This window comes from Ictalurus furcatus, chromosome 3, assembly GCF_023375685.1.
Source record: "Ictalurus furcatus strain D&B chromosome 3, Billie_1.0, whole genome shotgun sequence".
In the NCBI taxonomy this organism is placed as follows: domain Eukaryota; kingdom Metazoa; phylum Chordata; class Actinopteri; order Siluriformes; family Ictaluridae; genus Ictalurus; species Ictalurus furcatus.
Genome location: NC_071257.1, coordinates 30,442,613 through 30,468,443, shown reverse-complemented (window position 1 = coordinate 30,468,443; position 25,831 = coordinate 30,442,613). Strand labels below are relative to the sequence as shown.

General features: G+C 42.6%; 2 protein-coding genes across 2 annotated transcripts in view; both read left to right on the top strand.

The window, feature by feature from the left end:
- The window catches only part of LOC128606035 (broad substrate specificity ATP-binding cassette transporter ABCG2-like), a 74,129-nt gene extending 70,098 nt beyond the window's left edge, over window positions 1-4,031 (top strand). The window contains exon 16 of the mRNA XM_053621997.1: window positions 3,548-4,031. Within this exon, the coding sequence (XP_053477972.1) occupies window positions 3,548-3,772 (225 nt within the window). The 3' untranslated portion in view covers window positions 3,773-4,031. The remainder of the gene's footprint in view (window positions 1-3,547) is intronic.
- Window positions 4,032-21,914: 17,883 nt separating this feature from the next.
- Window positions 21,915-24,838, top strand: LOC128606034 (uncharacterized). The gene is made up of 2 exons (XM_053621992.1): window positions 21,915-22,774; window positions 24,532-24,838. Exons 1-2 carry the CDS (start codon window positions 22,149-22,151, stop codon window positions 24,722-24,724), a joined length of 819 nt encoding a protein of 272 aa, XP_053477967.1. The 5' UTR covers window positions 21,915-22,148; the 3' UTR covers window positions 24,725-24,838.
- Window positions 24,839-25,831: the final 993 nt, after the last annotated feature.

Here is a 25,831-nt window from a genome sequence, read left to right as displayed (position 1 = left end):
AAGCACCGGCAGTGTCCCTCCAGAGACCCATTTGAACCCTGCTCTCTGGACTGTCAGATAATCCAGCTGGCACTCGGGCGGCAGTCTGTGTGCTGCCAGCTGGGTTTCTCCCATCAGAAGGGCTTTAATCAGAAGCCCCTTCACTGCTTGGCCAACCACAGGCCGAGACAGTGGCCTTGAATGTGTCCAGGTATGCATCATTTGAGTTTGAGAACTTAACGACAGGCTTGCAGGAAAGGGTGAAGAGACATTTCAGGGCAGTTTAATTTGCAACCTGCTTGTTCATTATTTGGGTGAACATGTCTTGATGTTTCCGTTGCAGTTTGACAAGAGCCTGATGTTGCTGCTCCTGCATTTGGGCCAATGACTGCACTATTTGTGCGAAAACTCTGCTCCATTTCGCATCTGTTGTGGTCTGAGTAGCTTTTGGTTTTCGGCACTAGTGTTGCAGTGACAAAGGAATTGCTACTCAGGAATCCAGCAGACTCGGGGTGATTGCACACGTGAGCTTTTATTTGAGTGCATGCTTTGGCACTATACTTCAGAAACAGGAACAAAAAGAAAGCAAAAGAAAGAAGAAAGTAAATGGTGCTTTGGTCCACTGAAACTTGAATCTTATCTGCTTCCAGTGCTATGGAATTACCTCATCATACTCATGAACAAAACTGACAGAGAGAGCGAGAGTGATAAATAGCCTTATGTTGGGTAAATAGCATTGACACCTCACAGCTCTGAGGACCCAGGTTCGATCCTGAGCTTGGTTTTCTCTCTGTGTATTAGCGTGTCATGCTGGAGTGTTCCTGGCATAGGTGTTAAATCAGAATAACAAAACCTGACTTGACTGAACTGCACCTCCAATACTTCCTGCAGTGATTAGCAGACATGTAGCATACATTTTAGACTTTGTTTGTATCTCCATTACGATCTACCAGTACATGAACAGCTGCATGCAAGTTAGGCTGTGCCAGGTACTGTAACTTTAAATTATACACAAGATAAGCTAAAAGAGACCCACGTGAAGTTCTAGCACCTTATCTAGGTCTTTATCATTGATGATGCTGATGTAACTTATGGAGACTCCAGCCCTTTATGGTTCACATATATTTCATGTACTGTGTTTGAAATAACTACATGACCGACATACACTTGCTGAGCACTTTATTAGGAACACTATACTGATAGTAGGTAGGGCCTCCATTTTGCTCTCAAAACAGCCTCAATTCTTCATGGCATGGATTCCACAAGATGTTGGAAACATTCCTTGTTGAGATGTTGAGATGATTGCATCACACAATTTCTGCAGATTTTTCAGGTGCATTTTCATGCTGTGACTCTCCCGTTCTACCACATTCCCAAAAGTGTTGTATTGGCTTCAGATCTGGTGAATGGGGAGACCTCTGAAGAACACTGAACTCATTGTCATGTTCATGAAACCACTTTGAGACTTTTGTTGTATGATACGCGGCACTATCATGCTGGAAGTAGCAATTAGAAGATGGGTAAATTGTGGCCATGAATGGGGTGCACATGGTCGGCAACAATACTCAAATAGGCTGTAGCATTCAAGCGATGATTGATTGCTTGGTATTAACGGGCACAAAGTGTGCCAAGAAAACATTCCCCACACCATTACACCACATCCACCAGTCTGGACTGTTGACACATGGCATGTTGGGTCCAGGGATTCATGCTAATGGCACTATATCCTGACCCTATCATCTGTGTTCCTCAGAAGAAATCAAGACTCATCAGACCAGGCTACTGTCCAGGTTTGGTGAGCCTGTACCCAGTGCAACCTCAGTTTTCTGTTCTTGGTTGACAGTGTAACTAGACGTGGTCTTCTGCTGTTGTAGACCATCCGCCTCAAGTTTTTGTGTTGTGCATTCTGAGATGCTTTTCTGCTCACCACAACTGTACAGAGTAGTTATCTGAATTACTGTAGCCTTTCTGTCAGCTCAAACCAGTCTGGCCATTCTCCGTTGACCCTCTCTCATCAACAAGGTGTTTCCGTCCTTTCTGTTTTTTCTTTATTGCACCATTCTGAGTAAACTCTAGAGACTCTAGAGATCAGCAGTTATATAAATACTCAAACCAGCCTGTCTGGCACAAACAATCGTGTTGGCCCGTATCTGCATGATTTGATGCACTGAACTGCTGCCACATGATTGGCTGATTAGATAATTGCATGAATGACTAGGTGAACAGGTGTTCCTAATAAAGTGCTCAGCGAGTCTACATGCATTACATACCAGTAATAAGATAAACATATCTGTGTAATTATGTGAGGTTTTGCTTTACAGGTTCGGGGCTCTGTTCTTTATCGTGACAAATCAGTGTTTCAGTACACTGTCAGCTGCTGAGCTTTTCATCACTGAGAGGAAGCTCTTCATGTACGTGCGATGCTCACCATACTTTCGGGTGCATTTCTGTAACTGTGTTTGCATCTTTCAGCTATCATTTATCTAATTGAGATACAATCGTGCCATTCTTCCATTCCTTCCTTCAGACATGAATACACCAGCGGCTACTACAGCGTGTCTGTATACTTCCTGTCTAAGATCCTGTCTGACATAATCACTCTGCGCACGATTCCTTCTATAGTCTTAACCTGTATCATCTACTTTATGATTGGTGAGAAATAGAGCTGGTACATAATAGCGTTAGATTTTGATGTTGGTCGCTTTTTAAATGCAGAACCCATATTATTGAATGTCTTCTCACAGCGGCATTGTGTGTGTGTGTGTGTGTGTGTGTGTGTGTGTGTGTGTGTGTGTGTGTGTGTGTGTAGGATTCAAGCTCACACCAGCAGCATTCCTCATATTCCTGTTCACAGTGATTCTAGTGGTGTACACAGCCACAGCTATGACCATAGCCGTCGCTGTTCATCAGTCTGATGTGGCCATCGCAAACATGCTTCAGAACCTGGCCTTTGTCTGTATGATGGTAAGTTGGTGTAGTTTAAGAAGGTTTACAAAGTGTAAAGGTGTGTGCCAGATATTTAATTTTAATATAGACTTATGAAACTGTTTATGCACAAAACATATTACTGAGCCAGAATAATCAAACTTTTTTTACTCACTTGCATAAGCACTTTATTTTATCCCTTTAGTTGGCACGGGGGGGCAAGGTGGCTTAGTGGTTAGCACGTTTGCTTCGCAGCTCCAGGGTTGGGCTTCGATTCCTGCCTCTGCCCTGTGCATGCAGAGCTTGCGTGTTCTCCCTGTGCTTCGGGGGTTTCCTCCAGGTACTCCGGTTTCCTTCCCCAGTCCAAAGATATGCGTTGTAGGCTGATTGGCATCTCTAAATTGTCCGCAGTCTGTGAATGTGTGTGCGATTGTGCCCTGCACTGGGTGTCCCCCCCTGCCTTGTTCCCCGAGTCCCCTGGGATAGGCTCCAGGCTCCCCGCGACCCTGTGTAGGATAAGCAGTATAGAAAATGGATGGATGGATAGTTGGCATGTTTGTTACATCTTTTATTTGGCTCTTCCTTCAGTAAGAGCTTTTTGCATAGAGCAGTTGTCTAACTGTAAGAAATTGGTTATTTGTAGATCTTCTCAGGTCTGCTGGTGAATCTGGAAAGCATCATGGCCTGGCTCGCCTGGCTTAAGTACTTGAGCATCCCGCATTATGGACTCACGGTAACAATCGCTCACAACCTAACATACAGAGAACATTTATATACAGCAGAAATCAATGCTACATATTTACCTTCACTGCGTCACACTGGTGCTAGTGTCAGCTTCATATGCTCCGCCCCCTGGGGTTCAAAGTAAATTATATCTATTGTACACTTTTCTGGCCACACGCTTCAGGATCTTGCAGGCTGCAATCTGATTGGCTGTTCTCACTTGCATGTACAGGATATGCACTTCCATTTCACAATAAAACCCCTATTTCCTACTCAAACAATTTCAAACACTACATTTGTCTATAATCACATATTTGTCATTAGACAGCTTCAGGTCGATCTAAATTCCTACCAAATCTAGACTTTAATAGATGGGACAGCGAGAATGAAACGCGTACAGGTACAAGCAAAAGTCTGTGGGTAGTCATCAACTATGTCAGTCAGATTGCCTCTTCCTGTGAAAGTAGGCGTTTTATGGACACGTTTATTGACGAAATGTACCAGACTCTCTAGTGAAGCTACACTTATGATGACAAATGCGTAGTTTAAAAACATCTACTAGCATACCTAACATACTTCAGTCTTTATTTTCTAATCGTCATTTGCCAGAATGTTCTTTCAAAATATATGTTCAAAGACAGAAATGTTGGACCTTTGCATTAAGACGTGCAGCATGATGATTGTGGTGTGTCTCAACAGGCTTTGGAGATCGTCGAGTTTGTGGGACTGAAATTCTGTGGGAATCTCTCTGATGAACTAATATCAAACACCACTCAGGGAATCATGTATGTAAACTACACACACACACACACACACACACACACACACACACACTTACTCAGTACTTAAAGCCAGTTTCCATGTGACTGAGTGCTGTAATAGCCTTTGAAATATGAATGTTGCACCACCCACTGGCTGAGATTTGTCAGCTTCGACATGTCCAGACAAACAAAAATTCATTCACATCCACCAGTAGCACTGCCTTATTTTACAGCGTCAATAGTTTGTGCACCCAGATGAATGTAATATTGTGATCATGTCCAAGCAGAACACAACACTGGCACTCCTAGATCCCAGGATAAAAGTATTTTTAATCTTATTAATACCTTTAGTAATAAGTCATGGGAATACACACGTTTCCCCTTCTCTGATTACAGCCACCCCCTCATGTATGGCTTATGACTGTGACTATGGCTGTGACTGGACAGTGATTGCATTTCAGGGCAGCACAACTCCGTCATGCTGATTAAACTGAAACGCAATGCAACTGGGAATTACAGTCACTTCTGACTCAGATTCCGTGTTTATTTCTTAAAAAAAAAAAAGCAACCCTCTTCTGATTGTATTTCACTTAATGCGAGACATAATGTGACATAAGGTTTTGTTTTTCAGCGTGACACGAATGTAATATACTGTAATAATGTTAAAACTACTTTCCCCCTAATCAAATAATTGGACATTTATACTGCTTCCATGTTATATACACTACCGGTCAAAATATTGTAGACACTCGATGGAAATGTTTCTCGTGATCATAAAATCCTTTTGATCTGAAGGTGTACGATTAAATGTGTGAAATCGGTGTTGTAGACAAAAATATAATCCTTCCGACGTATTCATTTCTTTCGTTAGAAAACTAACATTTTATTTGCAAAATTTTTTTTTTAAAACGGACGACTCGGAGAGAAATATTCCGAAAAGCAGCCAATAAAAGTCCAGCGTAGGTGGGAACTCCTTTAATACTGTTTAAAAAGCATCTCAGGGAAATTCCTCAAGAAATCGGTCGAGAAAATGCTAAAAATAGATTTCTGGAAATTCTAAGCAAAAAGGGCATCTACTTTGAAGATGCTAAAATACTAAATTATTTTGATTTATTTTGGATTTTTTTTTGGGGGGGGGGGATAAAAAATACAGAATGAGTGTGTCTAAACTTTTGACCGCAACTGTACTTTTTTAATGTAATCCTTCTTGAAAATGTAAGCAAAATTATGAACATGGGAAAAAAATATATATATATTTTTTCCTCTCAGCTGCACAGGTGAGCAACATCTCCAGGCCCAAGGAATCGACTACTCTACATGGGGATTATGGCAGAACCACATAGTCCTGATAATTATGACCATCATATTCCTCATCATCGCCTATATCAAGCTCAGGTTCATGTGCAAGTTCTCCTGAGTGCTGAGACGCCTGTTCTGTTGACTTGTCTTTCCTGCAGATTCGCTACGTTCTTTTCTTTTCGGCAGGATTTTTGAAGATTTCAGGAATAACAACAACACTTAGAGTTCCCATGCTGAGGCCTACAGCTTGAAAGGTTCTGCATTTGGTCAAATTGCCACAAGTTGATTGTAATGATGAAGGATATTTATTCTAAATGACGTAACGACACGTAAATAATATCATGTGGCCAGTTGCCTACACAGTTAGCAGCTAAATTCTCAGTATTTATTTCGAAGTTATGAAACAAAGTACTTAGAGTTGTGCTTTTTCTGTGTAGATTCTTAATAATGTTTTTTTTTATTATTATTTTAGTCCAATTAGCATAATCGTAAATAGTGAAAATGATTCAGGTTTTATACTATGTAGCTTCTATTTTTTTAATGTTGTAATTCATGTTCACAATTCTATTTTAAACACATACAGTATCTCACAAAAGTGAGTACACCCCTCACATTTTTGTAAATATTTGATTATAACTTTTTCATGTGACAACACTGAAGAAATGACACTTTGCTACAATGTAAAGTAGTGAGTGTACAGCTTGTGTAACAGTGTAAATTTGCTGTCCCCTCAAAATAACTCAACACACAGCCATTAATGTCTAAACCGCTGGCAACAAAAGTGAGTATATCCCTAAGTGAAAATGTCCAAATTGGGCCCAATAAGCCATTTTCCCTTCCCGGTGTCATGTGAGTTGTTAGTGTTACAAGGTCTCAGGTGTGAATGGGGAACAGGTGTGTTAAATTTGGTGTCATCGCTCTCACACTCCCTCATACTGGTCACTGGAAGTTCAACATGGCACCTCATGGCAAAGAACTCTCTGAGGATCTGAAAAAAAGAATTGTTGCTCTACATAAAGATGGCCTGATGACCTGCAGCACGGTGGCCAAGACCATACAGCGGTTTAACAGGACAGGTTCCACTCAGAACAGGCTTCGCCATGGTCGACCAAAGAAGTTGAGTGCACATGCTCAGTGTCATATCCAGAGGTTGTCTTTGGGAAATAGACATATGAGTGCTGCAAGCATTGCTACAGAGGTTGAAGGGGTGGGGGGTCAGCCTGTCAGTGCTCAGACCATATGCCACACACTGCATCAAATTGGTCTGCATGGCTGTCGTCCCAGAAGGAAGCCTCTTCTAAAGATGATGCACAAAAAAGCCCATAAACAGTTTGCTAATCCCATGGATTACTGGAACCATGTCCTGTGGTCTGATGAGACCAAGATAAACTTATTTGGTTCAGATGGTGTCAAGCGTGTGTGGTGGCAACCAGGTGAGGAGTACAAAGACAAGTGTGTCTTGCCTACAGTCAAGCATGGTGGTGGGAGTGTCATGGTCTGGGGCTGCATGAGTGCTGCTGGCACTGGGGAGCTACAGTTCATTGAGAGAACCTTGAATGCCAACATGTACTATGACATACTGAAGCACAGCATGATCAGTATGCAGTATTCCAGCATGATAACGACCCCAAACGCACCTCCAAGACGACCACTGCCTTGCTAAAGAAGCTGAGGGTGAAGGTGATGGACTGGCCAAGCATGTCTCCAGACCTAAACCCTATTGAGTATCTGTGGGGCATCCTCAAACGGAAGGTGGAGGAGCACAAGGTCTCTAACATCCACCAGCTCCGTGATGTCGTCATGGAGGAGTGGAAGAGGACTCTAGTGGCAAGATAGCAAATTTACAGTGTTATACAAGCTGTACATTCACTGCTTTACATTGTAGCAAAGTGTCATTTCTTCAGTGTTGTCACATGAAAAGATATAATCAAATATTTACAAAAATGTTAGGGGTGTACTCACTTTTATGAGATACTGTACATTAAATGAAGCATCGCTCAAGTTGCACACACAATGTTTGGTTGAACCTCAGACTTGTTTTATTCCTGATTTTGTGTTCCTCTATGTTTTGAAAGGAGTGTTACTTCATACTGAACAGGTCTACTTTTAACAGTGTTAAATCAATTTTGATCAATTTCTCTGAATTCCAGTCACTAATAACAATCCCTGCTGCATCTCCCTTTAATTTGACATCTTCTAGATTTAAACAGAACATTATTATTAACTATTACTGTAGTTTGAGTTACATCGATACAATCTTTAATGCTTTCATTAACGTAAAACTCATGTAAATAGCTGAACAAAACTAATTATTGTTATTAAACTCTGCTCAAACTCAGGTTCGAACCTGGAGCAGTGCCAGTGAGCCGCCCTTATACATCACACAGCTTAATTATTTGACGTTCTGCACAGATCTTACATTGACAGTTTCAACAAAACACGATACTCGCAGGACACAAATACTTCACGTGGGATTTGTAAACGTGAGAGCACAGTCCAGACCTAACCTATTTAATCCTGCACTTCAAAGCAGACTAATCTGTTTTAATGTGGCCTAATTCCTCACTACACATCAGTCACACTGGAAATCATCTCAGCCTAACACAGACACACATTTTCACACAAAATCCAGCAATAATAGCTGCCTAAACCTGCTCCTCACTGTGCCTAAGGTACACCAATCAAATCTGCTGAGGTGATCGTTGACCCTTGTTGATCATGGGTATCATTTATGACTTGGCCCTCTATTCCTAGCTCGTCCATTGACTTATTTGACTGCCTGCACTGTTGTGTGTGTGTGTAATAGGAATATCATAGACTAGTCACCGTTGTGAAGATGTCCACTAGTTTGGGTGGTGGGAAAAACCAGTAAGGCTGACGGTAAAGAAAGCAGGCTAAATGTACACTGAGATGGAAGCCGTGGTGTTATGGTGCTCCGTCTTTATATATTTCAGTCTTGATGAATCCAATTCCACATTCAACTACAAACTGTACAACTTAGTTTTTTTTTTATGTTCTTTTTAGTGCAACCGTTTCATATCACTTTGTATGAAATGTAGAGGTGTGCACTTGACTGCACCTCCCAGTCACTGCTGTAGACATCATATTCTCCATCCACAGAAGGCCAGTCATTGAGATGTACTGTAAGCAGGGCTTGGATAATGGACATGAGCTTCCATGCTGCACGCTCTCAGTTCCAGAATCAAATATTTGAGCTGAGCTAAGTGCATTTTAAGTTATAGTATTAAGATTGTGTAACATTTACATTGATGACACATGGCAGACGCCCTTATCCAGAGCGACTTACATTTATCTCGTTTATACAACTGAGCCATTGAGGGTTAAGGGCATTGCTCAGGGGTTCAGCAGTGAAAGTTTGGTGGTCCTGGGATTTGAACTCATGACCTTCTGATCAGAAGTCCAACATCTTAACTGCTGAGCACTGAAAATAGCACTGAAGTTGGAAATGTCATTTGTAGGCATGTGTGGCTGTTAATTGAAGTGTGGTTTGATTTGCTGCATTCTTTGCTGTTTTTGTTTTAACTATAGAAAAGATGACTAGTAACTGTTTATCTGCAGCACTGTCTGTCTCTCCATGTAACTGAGATTGGCTCCCATTTTCTATCCAGCCGCTGGTTCTGTTCAGTTGACACAGCTTTTTTTATTTCATTTATTTTTACCAATGTTATTCTTGGATTGGTGTCTGCCTCCCCCGTTCTTCTAACTCACCTTCCTGATTCATAATCTCACCTGGATACTGTAGACTTCTATCTTACTCTCTCACTATCCAGTGTCATGGTTCATGGTTTTCTATCCCTGTGGAAAAACACCCAGCACTGTGACTATGTGCAAATATTTTATTCTCAAAACAATGCAGATATTAAAACAGTAATACTGATTAAAAACATTCAGAAATACAGAGCCAAATCTCCAGAGCTGTTTGCTGATAGAAGTTCTGCTCTCACTGGAATAAGAGCACACATTATACATATACGTTGGCAAATAGAAAAATATAGCTCCATACTGAATCATACTGAAAATCAGCCTTAATAAAGGAATATAAAATACAAAAAACAAAATAAATGCAGTATCCAAAAGCAGTGTGGAGAAGAGGTGTGTCAAAAAATATGCATCTTGAGATTACAGTTTGAACAAAATTACCGACACACACACAAAAAAAATATTTTAAAATCTTGGTAAAGATAATGAAATTGGTACAGAAATTGTAACATAGGAGTTCAGTATTATAAAAGTACTGACAATGAATTTCTGAATTTCTGGTGAGGCAAAACTAATATCAGCGAAAAACTTTGCAACTTCAGCTATACGAGTCAAATAACACACGATAAACTTCCCATGAAAGCAGATGCACTCCGAATCGAAGTTTGTTTCAAGTTACATTAGGCATAAAATTGAAGAAAAAAAAAAGACATTAATAAGGAATACATCACCTGGTATAGGTTTACATGACAAAGCATGCTGCCCGTGCAAGTATATTAACTGAAAGCAGCTACAAATGTGTGAGAAAAGTCTATCTAACTGACATGGTCGAATTAAGAAAAGCTTTGTACTGAGAAAATCATTGTGCTTTAAATAGAAATACAAAGTACTTTGTCACCTTTATGAGTCCCTATATAAATTAATTCAGATTACTGGAATTGAAAACGAGGGACATTCATTGTATGATGCATTCATTTAAATTAGTAACTAAATGCAGAAATAACAAATGTGTGTGTGTGTTTGTGTATAAAATCCTTCATCTTTTTCTTGGACTGTTTGAATGCAGATTGATTTTAGTTAGATTTAAATAAAAAAAAAAAAAAAAAAACCTTAAAGTATGACTATCATCATGTGTTCTAAATGAACTTTTTATAGGAAAAGGGTTTTTTTTTTTTTTGGGGGGGGGGGGGTTACATTTATGATATTTAATTTTCATATATTTTTGTAATTAGCCGATGTATTGAATTTGTAATGAAATATAAAAACCAGCATATTTAAATAGTTTATTTCCAATAGGCACTTACTCGCTTTTCAAACTGGTGTTCCATTGATCTTTTAATGCACTACAATGCCATCATGTTATGCCCTATGTAGTGAAGAAATATAGTGCATAGAAAGCCATTTGGTCTAACTATGTGTTGGAGTTGTTTTCATCCATAAATATTTAAATAAATTTAAATTTAAATTTTATTTAAATAATCCCATAAAAAATCTTTTTTATTATTATTCTAATTGCTCAGATTTGCATGAAAAGTCATATGCATTTTCATTTCAACTAAAAATCTGTTTTATTGTAAAGGTTAGTGAACTGTCCATGTATAAGGACACTATGTATTAAAGAATTACATTTAAAAAAAAAATTCTGAAGATGAGTTAGGATGGCACATTTTCACTTGTATTCTTGGTGGCAATGGAAATGTAACACTAGCAAGATTTTACAAACATAGCAAGCATTGCTGTAGGTAAAGAAATCCCAAACATTAAAGTTTATGATTGATGATAGTGTGCTCGTGATTTTCTATGTTTAAGAAAGCAACATATATCAATATACAGTGTATTTCTGATGCAAATGTCTGTGGCAGTATAGACGTATAGTCTCATATATATTCAAATGCATTTGAATGTGAAATATTTTAGGTTATTAAAACCATCTCATTCCAATTTAATTGGTATAGAAAACTAAGAGTGTGATTAAATAATTTCATGCTAAAATTGACCTCATGAAAATAATAAATAAATTACTTATTTAAATATATATACACGTGTGTGCATGAAAAGAAAAAAAAAATCCAATACCTTGCATCATTTTGTCAAAAATGACCTTTATGCATGAACTTAGACCTACTTTGCTTAGTGCCTGGTCTAAAGCTGATTAAAGTTAGTGCCACTGTACCTTAGTTAATGTTCAGAATATACTCCTGCTTAATAATCAATGTACCATTTTATATATATATATAGTGTATATATATTAGTGTTGGAATACTTAATAAGGCCATGGGGGTAGTAGAAGAGGTCTTACACGTGTCCACCTCCATTGCCTCCGGTGTCTGGGTCCTGTTGTGGATAAAAAATGTCATAAAATAAACATAAGGGAGACCTAGCATCCAGCAAAGGGGAGAAGAAGAAAAGACGGGCACCTAGACACATAGAAGCGGGATTAGGCGGACATTGACAAATTGGAATTACACTTTAAAGATCTTTAAGAGCAGTAATAGTCAAAAAAAGTCAAAAAGAGGTATACGAGCTGAGCTGAGGAGGGCTAAAACACACACACACACACACACACCCTCGTACAGTCAAGGGCGGGCAAGTAGACATAACACACACACACACCATCTCTCTCACACATACTATTATAACTTTATAAGAATAATAAAAAGGAATATTAAGATATTATAAGGGTAATGTCTTATAATAAAAAGTATATATATATATATACTTTTTATAAAAATGCTATTAAGAAGTAGGAAGTACAGTAAACCGGTTTTTCAAGCAGCATATATAATAAGAGATATAGAGTAAATCTGAAAATAAAAACTAGAAATACAGGAAAATATAATTTACTCATGATTCAGATGGTGAAGATTCTCGTCTCGCAAGGAAGGCCTTAATTTTGAAAGAACCATGAGGAGCCATTTATAAGGGTGGCTGAGTCAAGCTGCCCCCCCCCCCGCGAGATAACAGTAAGACCAAGGTCACTCTAGATTGTTTAGTCTTGTCCACTTTCTATTTTACGGGTTATTCAAACTCTCTGGTTTCGATTCCCTAGGTAAATGAAAAACGAAGTTTCTGATGCCCTAGGTAACTGAAAACTCTGGTTTCTGATTCTCTGTGTAATTCAAAACTCTGGGTTTTTATTTTCTGGGTTATTAGAAATGCCTGGGTTCTGATTTTATGTGTAAATTAAAACCCCTGGTTTCAATTCTATGTGTAAGTGAAATAGCCCTTTTCTGGAACATAAGAGTAAGGTAAATGAGCTCTTTTTTAACCCTATTGGTAGTGAGATCATAGTCTTCTTGAAACATCTGGGTTATTTAGTGTGTAAATACAGTATAAATACTGGAGCTTAAGCTCAGGGTATTGGGATCACCTCTGAGAATTCTCATCGGTGTGGATCTCGTGTGGTGGAACGGAACAATAAAGCTGGACCCTTGCTTCTTCTCACTCACGGCTGGTGTATTTTTTCTATCTCCAACTGGGCTCAGAGGTAGATGTGAGTATTGGCTTCTAAGTTGAATTTTAAATGTTTTTGGGTAATAGGCTAAATTTGAGCCAACAGTCCTCAGGGGACAGTGAGGAGGGGGGGGGGGGATGCTGCGTGGGCGGGGCTGAGCTCCTGGACCAACAGGAGTAGCCTGCTGATGGCTGACCTGAGAGATGGCGTCATCCGACTCCCAACGTTCAAGCTCCTCTCGCACCAGCCGCTCCATCTGCTCCCTGTGAGCCTCCTAATCGCTTCCCATCCTTTCATCCTGAGAGAGAAACATATAATATGAAGGAGTGAAAATGCAAAAATTTTTATGAATGTGCACATAAGAACATTTGGATATAAGTTGCAAAAATTCTAAACAAAAATATCTAAATTAATCTGGGCTCTCTGAAACCAACCACATGACTACAGCTCCTCGACTCTCTGGAGCCAACCACATGACTACAGCCCCTCAGCTCCCTGGAGCCAACCACATGACTACAGCCCCTCAGCTCCCTGGAGCCAACCACATGACTACAGCCCCTCAGCTCCCTGGACCCAACCACATGACTACAGCCTAGGGCTGCACAATTAATCAGATATCGATCGCGATTACGATTTTGACTGCCCACGATTAAATGAGCATGATCGACTGCAATATTGACGTTTAAAGTTCGTCCTCCACTCATAGAAAACTCCACTGCAGATCAAATCAAGTGCTTCCTAAACTTACAGCCAATCACATAGTGTGGCACAGGGATGATGTCATTTTGTAATGCCAAAACCCCGAAAAGGGATTAGCATTTTAGCGCTCGAGCTGCCAGTTTCACTGCGAGCTCCAGCGCTTGCGTGAGGGGAAATCATGACACTAGCATGATGCTAAATGGCACTACAGAGGTTGTCAGGGACGTTAAATGTCATCACGCTTCATCACAGATAAACTCAGGGCTCTACAGTGCAACCATTTCACTCACATTTGCGACTGAACAGACTGTGAATAAATATTTATTCGCACCGGTGCGAGTGACCTGTTCGGCATTGTATAATACAATCGGAATAAAAACTACAGGAAGTCCAAAATGCTACACCGAGCAACAGTTACTTTCCCACTGCTTTTCATCTCCTCAGTCAACTGAACAAGTGTGTAAATACTGCAGAGAAGCCATTATGATGACACGTAAGTCTGTACATCATCTGCTTCTCTCAACTTCCCGATCTCACAACCGCCATCTTTTATTGATCCCGCAAAATTACCCGAACTTTCACCTGCTCGTGTAGACACAGCGGTGTCAGGCGGAGTAAATTTATAATAATGCTAACGCTACACAAGGTGGGTTTAATTCAAACTTCTTTATTAAATAATTCCTCACCAATCATAATCAAGATTAGCAACTGTTCAGAAGGAGTGCGCTGCTGTTCTCCTTCACGCTCTTCACTAACTCAAATACATAGCATATTCACTTCATTTAAACTTAGGGTTGCCAGATATCACTAGAAAAGTTTCCATGTTTTGGTTTTATCCCCCAAAAAACAATATTATCAGCAGACATGGCAACACTACTGGGGAACCGATCTAAAAGGAACAAATGATAAACAAACAAACAGAAAATTAATGTAAATGTAAAGACAGAAAATGTGCTTAGTTGTAAATAAATAATTTAATATTTAAAAAATAGATATTATAATAACCATAAAATATAAATAAAATGAGAAATGAAATAATATTTAATTACTATGGGTTGCATATAATATCAATCTGACATTAAGCTTAGTTCGCTACTTCCTTAGAAGGCTATTAGCCTTTTTCCTAATATAGATCATGCCTGTGTTAGTCTACTTTTAATTAGGACTATTGTTTAAGATATTCAAAAATAAATATTTTATGCTTGTTTATTTATCAATTAACCAACAGTATTTCTCATTGCTATTATTTTAATTCAATTAACAGTGACCATGAGCAGAGATCTTACATTTAACTGTTTATGACAGACCTACTGATTAAAGCTTAAACAAAAAAAGATCGTTATCTGGATCGGTTTTGGTCGTAAAAATCCTGATCGGTGCATCCCTAATGAACACCATTAAACTAAAACGCTTTGCATCTGACTGGTAACCGAACTCACCAAATCACATCCTATATGAGATTATTCCGATATATACACAATATACACAGAGAGGTTCGAGAATTGGCTCCAGCCCAGAACCATGACAGTTACATTTAGTTTATCAGAAGGTAAATTAATGTGTCATGGCTCACACTATGTTCCTAAATTCTGTCATAATTGACCAGCTCAAGTTTTCTCATGCCTACTTGTGTGTTATATTGTGGCACATTAATGGTACCATCTCTAAAAAAAAAAATAATATTAATACATTTTTAAAAAACCCTCAACTTCAACTGTGCTCCTAAATTTTTGTAATTAAAAGAAATTGTCTTGTGTCTCTCCTCTTGTAAACACTGTTATTGCCTTTTCTGTATACGCCTGAATTGTTTTCATTTGGTTGCGTATTGTTATATTTGATGCATATTTCATTTGGTTGACGGCATTTTTATTTTTACTCATCCTATATTTTGGGTACAATTTTATTTACATTTAGCTTCTATGAGATGATGCACTTTAAGGATCAGTCTAATTTGATGCAAAGATTTGTACATTAGCAGGAATGTAGCACAACATGGAGGTGAAAGCAGCGGTCTGTTTATTTAAATGTGAAAGTACAATAAAAATATGTTGTCCCTAAAATAAATGAATAATCATGACAATTAATCAAGATCTCAATACTGATCAAAATAATCGGGATTATCATTTTGGCCATAATCGTGCAGCCCTACTAGAAGTGCCTTAGCAATGAACATATATATATGCAATTTCCTCTTATGATGCAAAGATGTCCAAGCCAATGATTTTATACACACACACACACATATATATATATATATATATATATATATATATATATATATATATATATATATATATATATAAAGAGGTGTCACGAAAACCAATACTTCGGTACCAACATTCTTAAAACGTGATGGTACTTGTTTTTCTGCAGTAGCATAGGTACCATTATTAATGAAGTTACCGTGGTTGCTATTCTTCCAGAACTGAAGGGGGCAGCAAATACGTGCAAGTGTTTTAGTCGATCCACAAGTGGTAAAGAAGAAGAAAAACGCTAACAAGCACATGGGAAAAACTACAGAAGTTTAGCTCTGCCCTGACTCGTTAAGAGGCAGAGAGAGGAACGCTCGTTGAGAGGAGCATCGGCCGGTTGCCGGTGTGTAACCGATGCTATCGTTCATTTCAAACAAAGTGAGGAAACACCTGGAATTTGACGAAGCACCTGAAAGACGGTCCCTATATTATGTTTGTTTGGTGCAGCTGACATTGTGGCTGTGAAACCAGCTAACGTTATGCTCCATGTATTGTTAGCGATAGCCAGTTATTTGTTAACGACGCTAACGAATTGCAGTGTTATAAACTACCTCCTAATGGACCACCATGCGTCGCCATTCAGCCCGTGTCCTGTCAGCTGAATGTAGCCTAATGTCACTAATAATTATTCAAATGTTCATGCTTTTAATAAATCTTTTTGGCCTGCCTCCATATCAGTGAATTTAAACTAATGCTTGCATTCAGATTATAAGGGGTGTGTGTTTGTGTGTGTGTGCACGCGTTTAGGAGTGCACCTTAGCACTTTTTATTAGCACATAGCACTGTTTTATTAGTCATTGTCAGACAGTGTTTGATAACTAAAATATCCCTCTCTCTCTCGCTCTTATTTTGCCAGTATTAGCCAGAGGATGATGTCCTCCAGGAGTTTTTAATTTAATTTTTAATCTTTATTTAAATTTTTTTTTTAAACCACACCATGGTATCGACTTTGGTATGGAGTATTTTTGGTGGTATCGGTACTGACTACTAGATTTTTGGTATCATGACATCCCTTATATATATATATATATATATATATATATATATATATATATACATACATACATACATACATACATATATTATGTATGTGTGTGTGTATATATATATATATATATATATATATATATATATATATATATATATATATATTGTCGCGACGGACCGACAGCCGGCGCGCAGGAGAAGAAAGTGGCTCCTTCCCCAACTGCTGCACCGGCACGAAGCGGACAGCCTCGGGCCAAACACGCCATCAGCCGGAAGGACCGTCACGGTGGGGCGGGACCGTTGACGCTACACCAGCCGGCGATTGGGGAATTCGTCGGGAAGATTCCACCACTCAGGCGACGAAGGAGGAGGATAAAAGGACGCGCTTCCGGCCGTACGAGAGAGAAGGAAACGACGGCGGAGAGACAGACTCCATGCGAGCTCTTCAGCGGCATACAGGCGCGCTAACATTGAGCACGACGGCAAGATTGACTCACTCCGACCGCTAATCTCTCTCTCTCTCTCTCTCTCTCTCTCTCTCTCTCTCTCTCTCTCTCTCTCCCCTTCTCTCTCCGAAGGTCCGAGCGCGGACGAGACCGCCGGCTGGTGAGAACGCACGCACCGGTGGATGACGGCACGGGAGACCCACACCCTCGTCTCAGGAACCCCGACACGCCCCCGAGAAGGTCACACGACAGCCACACCCCCACGACACCCCCACGCACTCACACACCCCCGCCCCCTCACGACGGACAGCTCACACTAAGATAAATAAAACCACCCATTGTGACTGCAATCTGTCTTTTGTGGGTCTGTGCTCTGCCCTTCCCCCGAGCTAACTCCCTACACTGGTGGAGGATGCGGGCACTAGAGTACAGACTCGCCTACAAATAAGCACAAAAAAAAAAAAAAGAAGAAAAAAAAAACCCTGAGAGAGAGAAAAAAAAAAAAAAAAAGGGGAAAAGCAACCCATGGATCCCACACTGCAACACCTGCTGGAGACCAGCATCCAGCAGCAAGCCGTGACGCAACAGCTCGCCGAGAGCCTTCAGGTCGCAACCCAGGCGCTGATTGGCCTGAGGACTGAGACCCCCGCAGCCTCCGTGCCCCTCCCCGACCCGGCCCGTGAGATCTGCCGCCTGCTGCCCCCCCTAGGCCCCGAAGAAGATCTTGAGGCGTACTTCGAGGCCTTCGAGGGTATTGCCCTCTTCCACCGCGAAGATCATCGTCTCTGGACCTCTTCCCACATACAGACGTGGAGCAGAAAAGTTCAGTAGACTTCTAGCATTAAATGATTGGTTAGTCTCTTGGTGTAATGAGCAGAATCTGGTGTTTGTCAATAACTGGAATCTGTTCTGGGAGCGTCCTAGGTTGTTTCGTCCTGATGGCCTGCACCCCAGCAGCCTTGGAGCGGAACTGCTATCAGACAACATTTCCAAGGCGCTACACTCCAAGTGACTGCCTAGCGTAAGTACATCTTCCAATAATAACAACATTCAGTATAATCAATGTTCAATTAAAAATCCGGCACCGGTAATACATACTATAGAGACTGTGTCTGTTCCCCGAGCTATACAAATATATAGAAAATCTCGGAAAGTCTATCTTCGTAACCTAATTAACATAAAATTAAATCATATTGAATGCACAGCCAGCACTTTTGATCTGAAGCTAGGACTATTAAACATTAGATCTCTTGCGTCTAAGGCTCTTATTGTTAACGACATCATTACTGATCAGGAATGTAATTTAATGTGTTTAACAGAAACTTGGATTAAACCAAACGAGTACATAGCATTAAATGAAGTCAGTCCTCCTGGATACAGTTATGTACATCAGCCTCGTTCAACTGGTAGAGGAGGAGGTGTTGGTCTCATCCATAGTAAAAATCTAGTCGTCACACAAAAACCTAAGCATAAATTTAATTCTTTTGAAATTCTTTATACCAGTATAAGTTATGTAGCCACAAAAAATAAGTCAATTCCTCTAATTATTATTTACAGACCCCCAGGGCCATATACTGAATTTCTTAGTGAATTTGCAGACTTTGTCTCAAACCTGGTTGTGTCTGTAGATAAAGCATTAATCGTCGGAGACTTTAATATTCATTTTGATAACCTGGAAGACCCTCTAAGATTAGCGGTTGTGTCCATCTTAGATTCAGTAGGGATTAATCAGAACGTAATCGGGCCTACTCATAATGGTGGTCACACTCTTGACCTCATACTAACATACGGACTAAGTATAGAAAATATTATCATTCTTCCGCAGTCTGAAGTTGTCTCAGACCATTATCTTATCTCGTTCATAATACGAATTGATCATAATATTTCCACCTCGCCTCGCTACCACGTAAAACGTACCTACACATAAGCTACTGCACCGAGCTTCATAAATAACCTCGCAGAAACATCAATTAGATTTGGATCACCGATCACATAGAACTCGATCAGGCGACTGAAAGCTTGGAGTCAACACTCCGCTACACGCTAGATAGAGTGGCTCCACTCAAAAGGAAAATAATTAGAGAAAAAAAATTAGCACCCTGGTATAACGATCAAACGCGAACCTTAAAACAGACAACTCGACAATTAGAACGTAAATGGCGTCATACCAAACTGGTGATATTTCAAACAGCATGGAAGGATAGCCTACTGAAATATAGGAAATCTCTTGGCGATGCTAGAAAAATCTATTTCTCCACCTTAATAGGAGACAACAAAAACAATTCTAGATTCCTTTTCAACACAGTAGCAAAATTAACTAGGAATAAAACCACTACAGAGAGAAACACTCAATCATTACATAGCAGTGAAGATTTTATGAAATTTTTCATCGATAAGCTTGAAAATATTAGACGTGAAATACAGGCCATTAAATTAAAACCGGACAGTACTGTAACAAACCCATTACATGACAATGTAGCAATATCAGATCAATGTTTAGAGTATTTTGCTCCGCTTAGAGAGACCGAACTAGCTACATTAATCTCTTCAGCCAATTCATCAACTTGCATACTAGATCCCGTACCTACATGTTTGTTTAAACAGATTTGTCCAAGAGTAATTGAACCACTTCTAAATATAATCAATTCTTCCCTAAGCACTGGCTATGTACCTAAATCACTTAAATTAGCAGTTATTAAACCCTTGATTAAAAAACCTGATCTTGACCCGTCTCAATTGTCCAGCTATAGACCAATATCAAATCTCCCCTTCATCTCTAAGATTTTAGAAAAGGTTGTAGCAAAGCAGTTATGCTCGTACTTGGATAGGAATAACATTCATGAAATGTATCAGTCAGGGTTTAGACCTCATCATAGCACAGACAGCATTAGTTAAAGTAGTAAATGACCTTCTACTGACCTACAATCAGGGTTGTGTCTCTCTGCTTGTGTTACTCGACCTTAGTGCAGCTTTTGATACTATAGATCACACTATTCTCCTTGATAGATTAGAAAATGTTGTTGGTATTAAGGGAACAGTCCTCTCCTGGCTCAGGTCTTATCTGACCGATCGTTATCAGTTCGTAGATGTAAATGGTGAATTCTCCATGCGTACTGAGGTTACTTTTGGAGTTCCACAGGGTTCTGTTTTAGGCCCACTGCTCTTTACTTTATATATGCTACCCCTAGGTCAAATTATTCGTAAACATGGAATTAGCTTCCACTGTTATGCTGATGATACACAGTTGTATGTTTCAGCGAAGCCAGAGGACAGACAGAAGCTTAGTAAAGTTGAGGATTGTGTAAAGGACATTAGACATTGGATGTTAACTAACTTCCTTCTACTTAATTCTGATAAAACAGAAATACTTTTATTAGGCCCACGTGTAGCTAGAAGTAATCTTTCTGATCACATGGTTACTCTGGATGGTCTTTCTGTTTCATCATGTGCAGCAGTTAAAGACCTTGGAGTGATTATTGACTCCAGCCTATCATTTGATGCTCATGTAGATAATATTACTAGGATAGCCTTCTTTCATCTCAGAAATATTTCTAAAATAAGAAACATATTGTCACTACATGATGCGGAAATACTAGTTCATGCATTCGTCACCTCTAGATTAGATTACTGTAATGCCTTACTGTCTGGATGTTCCAGTGGGAATATAAATAAGCTCCAGTTAGTCCAGAATGCAGCTGCTAGAGTCCTAACTAGAACTAAAAGGTACGACCATATCACACCGATATTATCAATACTGCATTGGCTTCCAGTAAAATCTCGCATTAACTATAAAATACTTTTATTAACCTATAAAGCACTAAATGGTCTCGCCCACAATATCTAAGCGACCTTTTGGTTTTATATAATCCGCCACGCCTACTTAGATCAAAAGATGCAGGCTATTTGACGGTACCTCGAATAGTGAAGGCTACAGCAGGGGGAAGAGCTTTCTCTTATAGAGCCCCACAGTTATGGAACAGTCTTCCTATTAGTGTTCGGGACTCAGACACAGTCTCAGTGTTTAAGTCTAGGCTTAAAACGTATTTGTTTACTCAAGCCTACCCTGACTAGATTCTGTTCTACTACTTCGCAGTCATAATTATCTTTTTTCTCCCTCTCTCCTTTCGCCGAGCCCCACATGAATTTATGGAGATACTAGAGACCCAGATCCTTTCTGCTTCTGGATGGAGCTCAAATCTTCTCTAATTCCAGACTGCTGGGACTACGGCTGCTCCTAAGGCCATACAGACTTCATATAAATCCATAATGAACTTTTTCACACTATCTGTTGTTACCCAGATGAGGATGGGTTCCCTTCTGAGTCGGGTTCCTCTCAAGGTTTCTTCCTCTTAAAACATCTTAGGAAGTTTTTCCTTGCCACCGTCGCCACTCAGTGGCTTGCTCAGTTGGGATAAATTCGCACCTTTAATATCTGTATACCATGTTGATATTTCTGTAAAGCTGCTTTGAGACAATGTCTATTGTAAAAAGCGCTATACAAATAAAATTGAATTGAATTGAATTGAATTGAATTGCCCGCCGGGAGGGATGGGATCGTGACGACTGGCCTCGCGCCCTCGGCCCACTGCTCACGGGAGAGGCACGGGCGGCCTACTATGCCCTTGAGCCAGAGGAAGCTGCCGACTACACGGCAATGAAGGAGGGAGTCCTGGCATGGTGTAGGTGAACCCCCTACCAGGCGGCGACAGAGTTCCATCACTGGGCTTATCGACCGGGGGCCCGACCACGCGGCCAGCTAAACACCCTCATCCGGATAACCAAAAGGTGGCTCCGGCCGGATCAGCATACTGCCGCGGAGGTGGCGGAAAAAGTGGCTGTCGACCGTTTTCTGAGGGCATTACCCTGGACAGAACGTCAGGCCGTGGGGGCGCACGCACCGACTATGCCCCAGGAGCTCCTAACAGCCCTGGAGCGAACCATGGCCACCCTGGAGCTCGGCCGAGATGAGCAGCAGCCCCGCGACCGGCCCCTTGGGGCCCCTGGGCCCCGGGCCGACCGCCCGTCCCGCCCCCGCACCTGGAGGACTCGCCAAAGGTCGCCCGTTGGTGGAACCCCCCTGGATGAGCCCATGCCTACGGAGCCGGAGAGGGAACCTGCCCGGCCGCCTTCGAAGCCATGGTTAGCGGGCTGCGCCCTCCATCTACAACAGCCGCCGGAGGCCCCCTCCCTGACGGTGTGGGTCGAGGGGAACCCGGTAACCGCCCTGCTGGACACCGGGAGCACGGTGACCCTCGCCCGGCCCTCCATTCTACCCAAGGGGCGTCGCCTGGGGGGGGTTCTCACCGTAACCTGCGTCCATGGGGACACCCGGGAAGTTCCCGCAGCCGAGGTCCAGATCCAGGGCGAAGCCGGGGTCTGGCCCCTCCAGGTGGGCCTGATCCCCGAGCTCCTGGTGCCCCTGCTCCTTGGACGGGACTGGCCAGGATTCCCGATGGGACCGACAGCCGAGCCCCAGAGGCCGCGGCAACGCACGAAGAGGAGAGGATGGCGGAGAGACCTCCACGGAAGGTAAGACCCCCCAACCCACTAATCCTCTGTGGTCTGTCTTTTCCCAGGTGAACCGGGAGGGGAAGTTCGGACGGGAGCAGAAGGAGGACGACCGTCTGAAGCACTGCTGGGCCCAGGTGCGACTGATAGAGGAGTCCAGCAGCCCCTGGTCCAGCCCCATCGTCGTCGTGCCAAAGCCGGACGGGAGCATGCGGCTGTGCACCGACTTCCGGAGACTGAACCAGGTGTCCGAGTTCGACAGCTACCCCCTCCCCAGAGTGGACGACCTCGTCGAAAGGCTGGGGAGGGCCCGGTTCATTTCCACCTTGGACCTGACCAAGGGCTACTGGCAAGTTGCGCTGGCGCCAGAGGCCAGACCCAAGACGGCCTTCAGCACGGCCACCGGCCACTGGCAGTACCGGGTTCTCCCCTTTGGGCTACACGGGGCACCCGCCATGTTCCAGCGGTTGATGGACATCCTCCTGCGGCCCCACCGCACGTTTGCCGCTGCCTACCTGGACGACGTAGTCATCCACTCCTCCACATGGGCCGGCCACCTGTTCCATCTTAGGGAGGTCCTGAAGGCGCTCCGGGAGGCCGGCCTGACGGCCAACCCCAAGAAGTGCCACCTAGGGCTGACTGAGGCCCAGTACCTGGGGTACCGCATCGGCCGGGGAATGCTGAAACCACAGGCGAAGAAAATCGAGGCCGTAAAGGACTACCCTCGTCCCACTTCAAAGAAACAGGTACGGGCCTTCTTGGGGTTGGCGGGGTACTACCGGAGGTTTGTGCCTAACTTCTCTGCTGTAGCTTCCCCCCTCTCAGATCTCACCAAGAAGGGCCAGCCAGACCGGGTCAGGTGGTCAGCCGACGCAGAGAGGGCCTTCCAGGCCCTGAAAGGGGCCCTCACCAGCGCGCCGGTACTGCGTAATCCGGACTTCGACCTCCCATTCACCGTGCACACTGATGCGTCCGAGACCGGGCTTGGCGCCATCCTCTCGCAAATCTTCGACGGGGAAGAACATCCGGTCCTCTACATCAGCCGGAAGTTATCCCCCGCAGAGAAGAAATACGAAGCCGTCGAGCGAGAGGCCCTGGCGATAAAGTGGGCCATCGAGGAGCTGCGGTACTACCTGGCTGGCCGGCACTTCGTCCTCGTAACTGACCATGCCCCCCTGCAGTGGATGGCCAAAGCCAAGGACACAAACACCCGGGTAACACGCTGGTTTCTCGCCTTGCAAGATTTCCCGTTCCAGGTTAAGCACTGGGCGGGGGCCCAGCATGGCAACGCAGATGGGCTCTCTCGACGAGACGCACTCTGGGCCCACCACCGAGCGGCAGTAGGCTCGGAGCTGAGGGGGGGGTACTGTCGCAACGGACCGACAGCCGGCGCGCAGGAGAAGAAAGTCGCTCCTTCCCCAGCTGCCGCACCGGCACGAAGCGGACAGCCTCGGGCCAAACACGCCATCAGCCGGAAGGACCGTCACGGTGGGGCAGGACCGTTGACGCTACACCGGCCGGCGATTGGGGAATTCGTCGGGAAGATTCCACCACTCAGGCGAAGAAGGAGGAGGATAAAAGGACGCGCTTCCGGCCGTACGAGAGAGAAGGAAACGACGGCGAAGAGACAGACTCCATGCGAGCTCTTCAGCGGCATACAGGCGCGCTAACATTGAGCACGACGGCAAGATTGACTCACTCCGACCGCTAATCTCTCTCTCTCTCTCTCTCTCTCTCTCTCTCTCTCTCTCTCTCTCTCTCCCCTTCTCTCTCCGAAGGTGCGAGCGCGGACGAGACCGCCGGCTGGTGAGAACGCACGCACCGGTGGATGACGGCACGGGAGACCCACACCCTCGTCTCAGGAACCCCGACACGCCCCCGAGAAGGTCACACGACAGCCACACCCCCACGACACCCCCACACACTCACACACCCCCGCCCCCTCACGACGGACAGCTCACACTAAGATAAATAAAACCACCCATTGTGACTGCAATCTGTCTCTTGTGGGTCTGTGCTCTGCCCTTCCCCCGAGCTAACTCCCTACACTATATATATATATATATGTGTGTGTGTGTGTGTGTGTGTGTGTGTGTGTGTGTATATATATATGTATATACACAGCTCCAAAAGTCCCAGATTCGGTCCTGGACACTGTCTGTGTAGAGTTTCTATGCATGTTCATACGTGCCCATGTGGGACTCCTCCAGGTTTCCTCTCACCTCTCAGAAACATGGTGGTCGGCAGATTGGTTTCTCTCGATCATCTACATGTGTGCCTAGTGTTCCTGGGATAGGTTTCGGATCCACCATGACCCTGATCATGATAAAGTGGTTACTGAAAATTGAGTGATACTTTAAGACGTTTCCAAGGCTTTAGAGCTCTTTAGTTGATTCTGTGTGTTGACATATTTCCTTCTGAAACAGGACGTCGGAGTAAGGTCGTGTTGAAGCGCTCGACTGATTTACAAAGTCAGCGAGTGAAGAGAATAGATTAACCAGAGTTTTTTTACTCACACTTACTCATGGTGAAGCCCTGAGGGCGTATGAAGAAGAAATTGAAGAGTACCATGTTGATAAACCTCTGTCAAGAAGCCACGTAAACGCGACGTCGTACTCCCTGTTGAAAGGGAATGAAATCCAGCCGTTACAGTTCATGGTTTTCATTGAGCATTTTAAAAACACACACGCCATAATAACGAACATAAAAATTCATGATGAAATCTTTGTATTTCTCTGCGCACATCTTGTGCATGTGACCGAAAGATCGAATCCCTTAATCGTGTCTTTCTTAGAAGGGTGTTATTGATTCGGAATTCGGAATCCGATGGAGTAGGACGCAAAGTTGGAGGCTCCTGCTGATTTCGATTAAAATTGTAATAAATTTGCACTTTTTGGTCATACAATATATTTTGACTTATTCTACTCTGTTTCCTTATTTGCACTTTTAACTTTGTGGCACGTTAAAATGCCTGGAAAGAACACGAAAACCCGTGGTAGCATTCAGACACAACTGAGGCCTAGTGTGCGCGCCTTGAACGAGCCCCCTTCTCCCCCTGAATCCACGTTGCCGAGCGGT